The sequence below is a fragment of the Eleutherodactylus coqui genome, chromosome 12, assembly GCF_035609145.1.
Source record: "Eleutherodactylus coqui strain aEleCoq1 chromosome 12, aEleCoq1.hap1, whole genome shotgun sequence".
NCBI classification, from domain to species: domain Eukaryota; kingdom Metazoa; phylum Chordata; class Amphibia; order Anura; family Eleutherodactylidae; genus Eleutherodactylus; species Eleutherodactylus coqui.
Genome location: NC_089848.1, coordinates 50,230,431 through 50,245,177, shown reverse-complemented (window position 1 = coordinate 50,245,177; position 14,747 = coordinate 50,230,431). Strand labels below are relative to the sequence as shown.

The 14,747-nt window shown below is 37.7% G+C and overlaps 1 protein-coding gene across 2 annotated transcripts in view; it reads left to right on the top strand.

Moving 5' to 3' along the window:
• The window catches only part of LRRC3B (leucine rich repeat containing 3B), a 179,958-nt gene extending 167,050 nt beyond the window's left edge, over positions 1-12,908 (top strand). For both annotated transcript variants that reach the window (XM_066584606.1, XM_066584607.1), the window contains exon 2: positions 11,316-12,908. In XM_066584606.1, the coding sequence (XP_066440703.1) occupies positions 11,459-12,238 (780 nt within the window). In that variant the 5' untranslated portion in view covers positions 11,316-11,458 and the 3' untranslated portion in view covers positions 12,239-12,908. The remainder of the gene's footprint in view (positions 1-11,315) is intronic.
• Positions 12,909-14,747: the final 1,839 nt, after the last annotated feature.

The following is a 14,747-nucleotide window of genomic DNA, read 5'->3' as shown; positions in this document are numbered from 1 at the left end:
TTTTACTGCCTTGTATGAGGAAGGGAGTAAAACTAAATGAAATGCTGCATGTAGAATCACATAGATAGCTGTCAATCACTGGTAGCTCCGCCCACTGGACTGTTCAGCTCAGAATGGGCAGAGATATAAATGAATAAAACACAAGTTATAATGAATCTTTCCCCATAAAACTATATATCAAACTGCTCAGCTCCTCCTGCTCTGTAATCTGCCGCCTGCAGTTTAAACGATATGCTGTCCCTTTAAATTTGGAAACATACTCTCAAAAATATCATTTTTTACTGTTGCAAATTTTGAATTTATGCCTCATATAAATATATTTGGTGCAAAACTTAGTTGCCTTAAGCTGTAACCCTTTAATGACATAACTAATTTTAGTCTTAAACATTCTTTTCCGGAAAACACTATTTACGACCTATCCTCAGGATCCAAAATGATCAGCTGATTGTGCGCTCCCTGACAGCACTGCAAATACACTAGGAAGCAATTGCTCTGACTCCTGTGTAGTGGCCCAAAGTGAAGTAGATAGTGAATCCAGCAGCACTCAATTAAAGATCCCCTTCTAATAATCCTGGGGAGAGGCAGTTTGTCGTCCACACTCAGGGGATCATGGACCTTTAATTCCTAATGTACTCCAATAGAAAATAAAGAAGTGGCAGCATCAACCGTGTATAGCAAAAAATAAAAGTAGATCCTTATTGTTCCATATTATAAAAGCAGGCAACGTTTCGACCGCAAGGTCTTTTTCAAACCTTATATTTCCCGTGTAGTAGCCGTGTTGTAACTGCAGGCACGGCTCCTATTGAATTCAATGAGACCTCACCCTGAAGACTCCACATGTTGCCCAGTGTATAGTAGGTTATAGTAGGTTTTACCATTCATTTAGCTGAAGGATTAACTGATTTCAGCATTCACTTAGTCGAACATTGTTTACATTCCTTAAGAATATTATATTTGGACATGCGCAGATAAGAAGAGGCTTTGCCTCACAAGTGATGACAGAATGGCTTTATAATGAATAATTAGTAAAATGTTATGTAGCATCATCCATAGTATGTAAGTTTATTTCACACAAAGGAAAAGTGTAGTCCACTATGAAATGGTGCGGAGACGTCTACTCTTAACCTCTGGGATTGACGCCCCCAGATTGTTGACTGCATATGGATGCCGAGTTTGATATTGTTTTGCTTCTCCGGATCTTGTTGATATACTATTTGTATATACTGTTTGTATTATGTCTCTTGGATATTTTATATCTCTCTTTGATGATATCTCTTGCTATCGTGTATGTAAACTTTATTACTACTTAGGCTGTCCACGTGAATCAATTTGTTCTCAGATCTCAGTTCTTAGAACTCTCTGTAAAACATTTAGAAAACTTGTCTTTCTGTCTAAGTGATCACCTTTTTAGTATAAGCAACGACATGTGCAGAAGAAATGACATAAGTTAGATTTTTTTGTACAAGAGACTCTTGCTACATGCTATGCTATCTTGTTCTTGAGATCTCCCACTCAGGAAGCATGATAATATCTTTTGAGAAATAATACAATTTTTAGACTATTAAAATCAAAAGGAGGAGAGGCGTGGGATCAAGTAGAACTGTAAGTTATGTTCTGACTGTGCTGACAGAGGCTTGAGGTTAGGAATTATGTAGCACATATACTGTAAATTACTTAGCATCATGTCATTTTCCTTATCGTGGCGTAGGTATTTATAATGGTGATTATGACAGTGATCCTACTCAGAATTCTTCTGAAACATCCATTTTTCACACCATTAGTGTTTTAAATTAGCATTTTGGTATATTCTTCTACAAATGAATGTCCAAAGTATTAGTTTTGATGCACTTTTTGCAGAAATGCAGTTGGACATGAACTTAAGTCACTTGAGTTGCTACTTCCTTTTATGTTGTATATTTAGAAGTGCATCTCGCCAGTGCTTCATCTTTTGGTTGAGTAGAACCTGATAATAACAGCCTGTACTTTATTGATTGAATTTGCATAACGCATCATTGGTTTCCTCAAAGTTTAGAAAAGCAAATTGTTGTAACACTATAACATCTTACATCTGCCTTCATTGTTGATCATTGAACATTTCAAATCTATTAGAATCATAGAGTTGAAAGGGATCTCCAGGGTCATCAGTTCCAACACCCTGCTCAGTGCAGGATCACTAAATCATCCCAGACAGATGTCTGTCCAGCTGATGTTTGAAGACTTCCATTAAAAGAAAACTCGCCATCTCCTATGGCAACCTGTTCCACTCATAGATCACCCTCACTATCAAAAAGCTTTTCTAATATTTAATCTGTGACTACTCCCCTTCAGTTTCATTCCATTGCTTATAGCCTTTCCTTGTGCATATGAGAATAGGGCTGATCTCACTAGACTCGGACAGCCTTTCAGATATTTTTGGACAGCTATTAAGCCTTCTCTCGATCTTCTTTTTTGCAAACTAAACATTCCCATATCTTTTAACTGTTCCTCATAGGACATGGTTTGCAGAGCGCTCACCATTTTGGTAGCTCTTCTCTGAACTTGCTCCAGTTTGCTGAGGTCTTTTTTTTAATTGAGGTCTGACCAAGGAAGAGTAGAGGGGGTTAATTACTAAATGTAATCTAGACTCTATGCTTCTCTCAATACATCCCAGAATTGTGTTTGCCTTTTTTGCTGCTGCATCAAATGTTGACTCATGTTCAGTCTGTGATCTATTATTATACTCAAGTCTTTTTCAAATGTGCTACTGCATAGCCCGATTCCTCCCATTCGCTGTGTGCCTTTTTCTTTTTTTCTTACTCGATATGGGACTTTGCATTTCTCCTTATTAAATAACATTCTGTTAGATGCTGTCGATTATTCAATCTTGTCTAGATCTTTTTGAATCCTCTCTCTCTTCTCTAGTGTTAGCTATACCTCTTAGCTTTGTGTCATCTGCTCAGTTTCCTCAATTCCCTCATTAAAATGTTGAATAACACTGGGTCCAGGACAGAGCCTTTTAGTACCCAGCTTGAGACATTCTTCCAATTGGATGTGCAGCCATTTATGACCACTCTTTGAGTACGATCACTCAGCCAGTTGTGAATTCACCTAACAGTTACCTTGTCGATCCCATATTTGGTCATTTTTTCAATAAGGATTGTATAAGATACTTCTTCAAATGCTGATAGATGCAAAAGATATATTATATTCACCGCATTCTTCTGATCAACCCAGTCCATGATTCTGTCATAGAAGGAAATTAGGTTAGTCTGGCGTGACTTGTTTGTTACAAACCCATGCTAGCTCTGGTAATTACTCCATTCTCATCCAAGTATTTGCATACATGCTGTTTAATAATTTGTTTAAAGATCCGGTATAGAAGTCAGGCTCACATGTCCGTAGTTTCCTGGGTCCACCTTCTTCCCTTTTTTTGCAGATAGGAACAACATTTGCCCTACTCCAATCGTTTGGGGCTTCTTTTGTTTTCCAGTAATTTTCAAAGATTACATCTAGTGGTTCAGCAATTACCTCTGCTACTTCCTTCAGTATCCTAGTATGTCATCCATGTGGTCCTGGAGACTTGAATTCATTTACGTTAGCTAAGTGTTCCCTCACCATTTATCTGCTTATGGATGACCTGTATCATTTCATTCCCCTAATAGCACAGGGAAGATCAGTCGATGTTACATTTACTTCTGAGAAGTAATGTCTGAAGAAAATTACAATATAGTGGGAGTAACGGAAACATGGCTTGGTGATAAATGTCACTGGGCGGTGAATTTACAGGGCTAAAATCTCTTCAGAAGAGACCATTGGAACCAGAAAGGGGGAGGGGTGTGTCTGTATGTTAAATTGAACGTAATGCTGAGGCTATGAGAAAATATGGGTGTAGGAGATGAACATGTGGAATCTCTGTGGGTAGAAATATAGGGAGAAAAAAAATAACAAAATTCTGATAGGGGTCTTCTATAGGAGACCAAAAATAACAGAAAAAACTGAAAACTTATTATTCAGAAAAATAGAAGAGATGTCCAACCGCAATAAAGTAATTATATTATGGGAGACTTTAATTATCCAGATATAATATGGGAAGACAAAACCTGCAAATCTCACAAGGGTGATAAGTTCTTAAGAACAATTAAAGACAACTACCTTTCCCAACTTGTGCAGGAGCCAACTAGAGGGAGGGCCACTCTGGACTTATTATTAACTAACAAACCAGACAGAATCATGGGTGTGCAGGGACACTTGGGAAATGGTGACCACAATATAATTAATTTCCAGCTGTCATATAATAAGAAGCCTTATCAGGGAGTGACAAAGAAACTAAACTTTAGTAAAGCAAAATATGATCAGCTCAGAACTACTATTGGTAACATTAATTAAGACAACGTCCTCAAAAATAACAGTACAGACGACAAATGGGAGAAGTTTAAAAACATCCTAATTACCTCATGTGAGCAGTTCACACCCATTAAAACAAAAGTACTATAAGTAGAAGGAAACCAATGTGGCTCAACAAGACTTTAAGGGAGCAATAAATGTAAAAAAGAAAGCGTTTAAATTACATAAACAAGAAGGAAACAAAGAAGCCCTAAAATTATACGGGAGTGTGGGGGGGAACTAGTTATGTAAAGAAAATATCAAAATTGCTAAGGAGGAGGCAGAGAGACTGATTGCCAAAGAGAGCAAAAATAACCCTAAACTACTTTTCAACTATATAATCAGTAAAGGGATTTGCATTGAAAGCACTGGCCCTGTTACAAATAATGTAGGAGAAGCCATAGAAGACAATGGGGGAAGGCAATTCTATTAAATAGTTTTTTCGCAAGTGTATTCACGAATGAAAAAGAAATGTCACACGATATGCAGGGGGATAAAATGAACCCCCCACTAAATATTGCATGCCTAATGCAGGAGGAAGCGCAGAGCCAGTTAAAGAGGATTAAAATCGATAAATCGCTGGGCCCAGATGGAATGAACCCAAGGGTTCTAAGGGAACTAAGTAACGTGATAGCTGGACTGCTATTTTTTATATTTATGTACACTATTGAGTCCAGGGTTGTATCACTGGATTGGCACATGGCCAATGGGGTTCCAATATACAAAAAGGGGTCTAAAAGAGAGCCTGGTAACTACAAGCCGGTAAGCCTCATTTCAATAATTCGAAAAATATTCAAGGGATTTCTGAGAGACGCCATCCTAGAATACCTCAATGGGAACAATGGAATAACTCTTCATCAGCAAGGGGTTAATGAGGGGTCGATCATGTTAGACCAATTCGATCAGCTTTTACAATGAAGTAAGTTCTAGGCTTGACCTGGGAGAGTCTATTGATATCGTATATCTGGATTTCTCTAATGCATGTGACACTGTGCCACAAAATAGGTTGATATATAAAATGAGACAGCTCAATCTGGGTGAAAATGTGTGTATTGGGTAAAGAACTGACTCAGAGATAGAAAACAGAGGGTGGTAATAAATGGTTCGTACTCTGATTGGGCCACCGTTGTTAATGGGGTGCCACAGGGTTCAGTATTAGGCCCCATTCTGTTCAATATATTTATCAATAACCTGATAGAGGGACTGCACAGTAAAATATCAATATTTGAAGACGAGAAACGGATTTCAGCAATATACACTAAATGGGATACTGCTAGGAAAAAGTAATATGGAAAAAGACCTAGGGATACTAGTGGACTGTAGATTTAACTGGAGCAATCAATGCCAATCAGCTGCTGCAAAATCAAATAAAGTGTAAGGTGCATTAAAAGAGGTATAGGGGCGAGGGGTGAGAACATTATTCTCCCACTATACAAGGCACTTGTCAGGACTCACATGAAATACTGTGTACAGTTTTGGATACCGGTTCTCAGGAAAGGTGTTGCAGTGCTTGAGGGGGTTCAAAGAAGGGCAAATAAATTTATAAATGGAATGAGAGGACTGGAATGCCTAGAGAGGCTAGACAAGAAGGGACTAGACATTTTTTAGAGTGCTACGATATTACAGCATATAGACATAGGTGACCAGCTGGGTTGTTGATCTGGATCTTGGAGTTAGGTAGGAAACGTACTGAAACGTTGATCCAGGATTATTCTGACTGCAATATGGAGTCGGGAAGGAATTTGTTTCCTTCAAATGAGCTAAATTGGCTCGTTGGGTTTTTTCTTGCCCTCCTCTGGACCAACAAGGTAGGGGGGGTTAAAACAGTCTGAACTAGATGGATGTTGTCTTCGTTCAGCTTAGCATACTATGTTACTATGAGAGAAAACCGATACAAAATAGGAATTTAAAAGTTAAGTCTTCTCAACATCATTTTTAAGCAATTCAGAATTTTTATCCTGTAAACATTTTTGACTTTTCTTTTGACATATCCCTAAAATTGCTTTTTAAGGATTTTGGCCTCTCTTGCAATACTCAATTCATTATTAGCTTTAGCTCTTCTAACACTTGCCCTACAGTTTCTGCAGACCACATTATATTCTTCTTTAGATATTCCCCTCTCTTTCCATTTGATAAACAGATTTTCCTTCCTTCTTAGCATATGTGTAAGTTCTGTGTTCATCCATCTTGGTCTTATTAAATCCTTCCCATTCTTCCTTCTTTAGGGATTATAAACGATTGTGCTTTGAGCATTTCATTTCACAAAATTTCCCATTCTTTTGCCCTTAAGAACATCCAGCTATTGGATCTTTCCTACCCTCTTCCTGAATCCATTAAAATCTGTCTTTCTGAACTACAAACTTGAGGTCTGAGTCTTCTCAGTGAGAGAGCTCTCTCTCTCTCCTGCTGCCGCCCCCCACTCACCCCCGCCCCCCCCCCCCCCCCGAGCCTGCTCGGACCGGCAAGCAGTTACTCGAGTGGAGCGATGCTCGCTCGAGAATCTGCTTTATCCGAGCGTGCTCGCTCATCTCTAATTTCTGTGTTTTTGTACTGCACTGAGCTAAAGAGCATTTCACACTAAGTGAATTCCCTATTTCTGAAGCCATTAGGTCAATAGCCTCAGATTGGGAACCAAGATCAGTCAGGCCTGCATGCTTATATAACCAGTAACCACTCCAACCCCCATTTGTGTGCCAGTTGCTGAATGCATTAATTATCTACTTAGTTCTGCCACTGGTAAATGGCTATAAGTAAGCACAGGCACTATCATTCCTTCTATTAGGTTATGTGCTTGTATTATTTCATCAGGTTACCTTATTTTGAGGTGCTCCCGGACTTCATTTCCATCTGCTGGCAATACAGCATCTCCCTATACTGTAGGATTCTCTCAGTTCACGGATTAAAGAACTATATAGAGGCTTTTCTTTACAAGAGACTCAGTATACCTGTACTTGGTAAATTATTTCAAGGGACACTTTGATGCTGAACTATTGTATCTAGAGTCTCAAGTCTTTTATTTCACAGTACTGTCTTGTAGAAGCATTTATCACTTCATTCTCCATCATGAAATTTGTATTAAATTTCACCATTCTGGTTTTAAAGTAAGAGCTTGAATACGTAGAGGAAGAGTTATGCATTTGGTCAAATTGGAAAGATTAACGATATTTCCAGGGTATGTTCCTAGAGATAAATTACAGTTCCCAGATATACAATAGAGTATGTTTTATAGATGATAGGTTTGCCGAAAGTGAATAGACTTTAATTGATGCGTAAGTAAGTGATTCATATAGCATTCTGTATTCTATCCTTCTACTTCCTAGATAGGCCTTGTAGCTCTTTAACATGGTTGGCTACTATATTTCATTACATGATCAAGTACAGTCTGGATGCTGGAGCACATATTTGAATTAAGGTACTAAAAAGGATTATATCAGCTAGACCCCTAATAGGGCTTCTTGGAGGAGGTTCCTCTATGAATAGAGGACTAAGAGGGCTTTTTAAGTAGCACTTCCTGTGATTTCTTAGGAGCAAAAGAAACTTGTATATTTCCTTGTATGTATTATGCACAAACTTACTTCATAACTAATTTTAATATCATTTCACACTCAGGCACGTCTGTTGAATACCATGTAGCTTAACGGACTGAACAGATACATTTATATACTGTATATTTCTTTTTGTTATAATACTTTAAATATAGATGCTGTGGTTCAAATGTTTGTTTAAATTAATGAGTGGAACAGGTTGCCACGGAAGGTAATGAGTTCTCCTTCAATGGAATTCTTCAAACAGAAGCTGGACAGACGTCTGTCTGGGATGATTTAGTGAATCCTGCATTGGACTCGATGACCCTGGAGGCTCCTTCCAACTCTGCCATTCTAGGATTCTATTGCAAAATATAACTGTTTATGACCACTTTTTGCCTGTCTCCTCTGGAGAGGAAGAGTGAAACATGCTAACAATATAAATAGCTGGCTAACCGAGAACAGGAGGTCTTCTTGAGCAAATAGACTGTCTTTATGTACCATGCTTTACCTTCATCCTCAGAGAGGAAGAAGGAAGGGGAGGGACCTGTGACTCATCAAACCCAGCCAAGGGAGCATGGTCGCCAGCTAGACAATACCAGGTTGGCGCCTAGAAGGAAAAGACTTCCCCAGAGAGGAAGAGCAGCTGCTCTTGTCCTCATGGGATACAAAAGTGATAGAGGATCTTAACCATACAGCTTATCAGGAAAGACTTAAGGAACTTAATGTGTATAGTCTGAAAGAAAGAAGGGACTAGGCAACATTATCTAAGCTTTTTAATATGTTAAAGGTATAAATAAGATACATTGGAGCTTGGGATAAGCATAGATCTATCCCAAGAGAGAAATAAAAAGGAAATACTATAAGGGCAGCCAAGATAAAGCTAGTGTGCTGCATTTCACATGCTGTGGTGTGGTACATACATGTTGTGTGGGCTGTCCATAGCAGTCATTTAATGATGTCATTTTCTAGTAGAAGTAAGAAAAAGCGATCAGCTGTCTCTTGCCGTTGATATACATATTTGTGCACATATTTCCATGAGCCTGTGCGCTTAGTCATTCCATTGCTCTTTCGATTTAATGACAGTTGAGCTTTCATGAATGTGAATGCATCAGATATTGCCCCTACCAACTTCAACCAGCTGGTGGCAAGATACGATTATTCCATTTATCAGTAATTGTTCCCTGTAGATTATAGAGCATATTTTATGCTATTAATGAAAAACCGAGCAAGATAAATAAATACAGTATGCAAATGTTTGATCAGAGAGCAGTCAAATGCGGAACTAATGCGTCTGTCTGCTATCTTTGGAGCACATGGAGAAGAAACATAAATAAGAACATTACTGTCATCACTGGAACTTAATTAACATGGGCAAACATTTGGAAATATAATAAATCCATATGACTTCTGCACGACCAAACACAATATTTTCACACTCCAATAGTAGGTGTAAAGCCAACCCAAAATAAACTGCAATTCATAAAAACTGATGATTTTCATAGTTCATTGAAGTGAAAACCAATTTTCAAATACCCTTTTAGATTTGAGGTCCCATTCAGTATCCTCATTCAATAACTTAATGACCAAGCCTGTTCTGACTTAAGTGACACATTATTTTTTTTTTGTTTTAGCCTTTCCACCTATCAGCAGCCATAACTTTTTGATTTTTTTTTTCTGACATGTTTAATAAAATGTCTGATTGGTTTTAATTTTGACTTTGATAACAAACAATCTAACAAAACGAATAACACTTAGATTCGTTTCATTTACGTCTTTTATTGAGCATATTGTGTAAACATCCACTGTGCAGGGAGAAAAAATAAGGGAATCCTTGAATTTATTAGCCTATAAATCCCCTTTAGCATAACAAGATTTGTACAATGCTGATGAGGAATTTAGAATAATTCTTCCATGCAATTGTTTCAGTTCATCAGTATTTCTGGAATGCCTTTTGTGCACATCACTCTTCAAGTCATGCCACAGCATGTCAATAGGGTTAAGGTCAGGACTATAACTTGGCCATTTAAAAGCACTCATCTTGTTTTTCAGAAAACGTAAAGTCAGAAAAAGAGTCTGCGCTGGGATGAGGTTTTGGTGTTGGTGTGTAGTGTTCTTTGTTCTCCAAACTTAGCGTTATACGTAACTAATAAAAAGTTTCAATTTTGTCTAATCTGTTAATAGAACTTTTACCCAGAAGCACCTTGGAACATCCCGGTGGTCTTGGGCAAAATTGAGGCGTCAATTATGTTTTTTTTGAACAGCAGTGGCTTCCTTCATGGTATCCTTCCATGAACATCATTTTTGTTCAGTATTTTTCAAATAATGGACACATGAACAAAGGTTTTTACAGTTTGCAGAGTCCTCTGTAGGTTGTTTACTGCTATCCTTGGGTTCTTTCTCACTACTTACTGGATTGCAAGTTGTGCTTTTGGAATTATCATAGTAAAACACCCATTGCTAGGGAAAGTAGCCACAGTTTTGAGATTTCGCAATTTGTAGATAATTTGTCTAAGCATGGATTGATGTATACCCATATTTTTAGCAATTCTTTTGTATCCTTTTCCAGCCTCATGTATCTTTGTAACACATCTCGTGAGGTCATCTGAATTACCTGGATTTATGCATCAGTGCATAGTTCCCACTAACAAATCTTTCTTGAGAAGAACGGATATGTCAGTAACTGGACTTTTTATGCCTTTATTTAATGGGTAAAGCATTCGTAAATTCCACATTTCCAATCTCATCTCCCTAAATGAAACTAATTTTTGCCAGTCAGCGCTTCGAGAAGTCTTAGACACACAGGTCCGCTTACTATTTCTCACTGCACTGTGGATATTTCCTCAATAAAACACATGAATGGTGTAATTATTTATGCATTATTAATTTTGTTAGATTGTGTTCGTCTATAATTGCAAATTAGATAACAATCTGATCACATTTTAACACTAATTAATGCAGGAATCCAGGTAATTCCAAAGGGTTCACTTACTCCTTATTGCAATTCTATGTAACTCAACTGCAATATAAACTGTAAACTATGAAGCTGTACTGCTTCTGCAAACAAAAATACGTGATATCATAATGTTCATTACCTGCAATGCTCTAATGAGCCTTTAAGCTGATTGCCAGTGGCCAGAATTGACAGAGCAGTGAGACACTGGCTGTCAGGATTCAAGAAGATGGCTATGCATCAGAAGATTAATGCTAGAACTTAGCAAGTGACAGATATTGGCATAATAAATTGCAATAGTTCAATTACAGAGAAAAAAAATAAATTAAGAGAAATGTAACAAATTCTAAAGAGACTGTGAGTAATCATATTGTTATACAATTATCCTGACTGTAATAAATGCTCTTTAAATATAAAGTGTCTATATTTAGTATGCCGCAAATTCAGGTAAATTAACTATGTTGTCTTTTCTTTAGGTGCCTTCCATGAACTGATGAGTCCTACTGACCACAATTCGAAGAACTCTACAAAATGAAGCTGCATCTATGCTTTGGCGCATCTTTTATTACTTCTTTTGGGTAAATGAGGAGTAGTCATGTTATTATGCTGACATCTAAGCATGAATTTGGTAGACCTGTGGCTAACACGCTCTCTCTCCATGTGTCTGCTCCTACAAAGCTTTGTTCTGATGATACTGTGCTTTCATTCTGCCAGTATGTGTCCCAAAGGCTGTCTGTGCTCTCATTCCGGAGGCTTAAATGTCAGCTGCAGTAATGCAAATCTCAAGGAAATACCTACAGACATTCCCCCTGAAACTGTTTCACTCTCCTTGGATTCCAATCAGATAACCTCTATCCCTAACGAGATTTTTAAAGATCTCGTTCAACTAAAAGTTCTCAACTTATCCAAAAATGCCATCGAATTTATAGACGAATATTCTTTTAAAGGTGTAGCGGAGACCTTGCAGGTTCTAGATCTGTCGGATAACCAGATTGTAAGTGTCCATGAAAATGCTTTCAATAACTTGAAGGCAAGAGCCCGGATTGCTAACAACCCCTGGCATTGTGACTGTACACTTCAGCAGGTTTTGCGAAGCATGGCATCTAATCACGAGACTGCTAGCAATGTTATCTGCAAAACAGCCGTACTGGATGAACATGCGGGACGGGCATTCTTGACTAACGCTAACGATGCCGATCTTTGCAATCTTCCCAAAAGGACAACGGATTATGCCATGTTGGTCACTATGTTTGGCTGGTTCACCATGGTGATATCATATGTGGTATACTATGTACGACAAAACCAAGAAGATGCAAGACGACATCTTGAATACTTGAAATCCCTGCCGAGCAGGCAAAAAAAACCTGATGAAGCTGATGACATTAGCACTGTGGTATAGTATTTGATGCAGGCTTAGGCAATTTGTGGTTCAGTTGGAGAAATAGTAGAAAACACCAAGTGAGTTGGTCCAACAAGAGCTGGAAAGCCACACGCTGCCTACTCCTGATCTAAGGTATCAAAGACCGGGTGATGATTTTGGTAATAGATCAGATTTCATTAGAACCAACCAGTTTAGTTCTAATGTTTGTTGTAAACCTTATTGCCTTTTTGAGAATATTTACAGTAGCTAATTTTTTGCCACTGTTATCAAACAATACAACAATACAAGATAACCTTTGTCTGAATGGTACGCAATTGTCTCTTTGATGGTATTCCAAACAACTTAATTAACTACGTAGTACGTTACCATAACTTAGAATGCATTTCACTATTTAATATTGAAATATTTATTTTTTTAATTTGTAAGAAAATAAAGGCTTAACTTTAAACTGTGTAACATATAGTTAACTTAATCGATCGTTCTTTAGAATATGACAAATGACTGGGTTAACTGATTTATTTTTATAGGTTAGTAACCATTATGCAAAACTGGTATTGGTTTAAAATACAATATAATGGGCTGAAACACTGCAGTAAGAAATGAATATCAATTCTGCATTTTATTTTTGCTTTCTTATTTTCCTCCCTCCATACAGATAAAGAACTACACTGATCAGCCATAACATTAAAACAACATGCCTAATATCGTGTACAATATCTCGACAGTGCCTCCTATTGGAAGGCAGCAATCCCTAAAGTCAATGTTAGGGATTGCTGCCTTCCAATAGGTGGCACTGTGAAGGTATTGTTTCATCTCCCTTATTTGCATATTACCCAGAGGCCTTTTAAGTCTCCTCAGCCACATCGAGGTGCTCTTTTTAAGGAGCAAAGATCGTGTTTCTAATGTTGTGTAGATCCCCCTCCAGACATCAAAATAGCTCTGTCCCTATGAGGCATGGACTGCACAAGACCTCTGAAGGTGTCCTGTGTTAACTGGCACCAAGACATTAGTAGTAAATCATCCACGTCCTTTAAGATGTAAGATGAGACCTCCATGGATGTGACTTGTTTTTTCAACACATCCCACAGATGCTCAATTACATTGAGATCTGGGGAATTTGGAGACCAAGTCAACATGTTGAACTCTTTCTCATGTTTTTTAAACCATTCCTGGGCCATTACTGAATTGTGGCACATTATCTTGCTGGAAGAGGTTACTGTCATTGGGGAATATTGTTGTCATGAAGCAGTATACTTGGTCTGCATAAATGTTATTCCCTTAGTGGTGAGCCTATTTTTTGCTTTAAAGCCCAAGCAAAGGTCATAGTTGTAAATTCAAGAGCCATAACTTTTTGACATAGCTGTATGTGGGCTTGTTCTTTGGGGGGGGGGGGGGGGAAGTTGTATTTTTTAATGGCACCATTCTGGGATACATATAAAGTTTATTACATTTTTTGGAGATGTTCTAAAAATTCCACCGTTTCAGAAATTCCGCCATTGTTTTGGGGTTTTTGTTTTTACGACATTCACCATTCAGTAAAAATAACATGATCAATTTTGTATCTAGATCAGCATGATTACTTCGATACCAAGTTTATATAGATTTTTAATTTTTTTTAACTACTTTTGCAGAATTAAAACACATTTTTAAAGGAAAACAATTAAACCTGCATTCTAAGATCGATTACATTGTTATTTTTCTGGCAATGGAGCTATGTGAGGCTTATGGCTTAAGCTTTTGGATTGCTTTCTATTGTGTTTTTTGGGGAGGCAAACGAAAGAAAAATAGCAATTCTGGAGTTAGTTTTTCAAAATAATTTTTACAGAGTCCCCCATGTGCGACAATTAACTAAATATTTTCATTGTCTTGGTTGTTAGGAACATTGTAATACCTATCATGTGCTGCTTTTTAAAAAAATTCTATTTTATCCATTTAAATAGGTTTTTTTGTGGGCAAAAACCTTTTTTTTTTTATGGATTTTTTCTTGCTTAAAGTCAACTTTTTTGGACTTTTTTGACACTATTTTGTTAAGGGAAAGTTCAATCACTAGGATAGTACACTGCATTGCTTGATGTAGTGCATTCTACTAAGCCTACAACAGCAGCCTATTAAACCTTTCCACAGGTAGGGTCTATTAAGGCTGGTTTACACGGGCAGATGATCACTCAAAGATCGCTAGAAGGACAGTTTGAGTGACCGCTTTGAGCGATCATTTTGCATAAAAATTAATTGGTATTTAAGTAGCTACTCAGCTACTTAAATACCAATCAGGTGTGCAAATGAAGCCTTCACTGAACACAACTAATAGCCCAAGGCTATTATCTGTGCTCAGATCCTTTGTTCTCCACAGGGAAACAATACTATCAGCACTCCCCGTGGAGAACTACTGATAAAAGTTAGTGACGATTTTTATGTTGGACTGAATTTAACGATCAGCCAGCAGTGCCCGAAAAGCGGACGATGGGCACACATTTACACGCACCGATTATTGCTAAAACGATTAGCGATTTTTTTTGCAATAATCAGC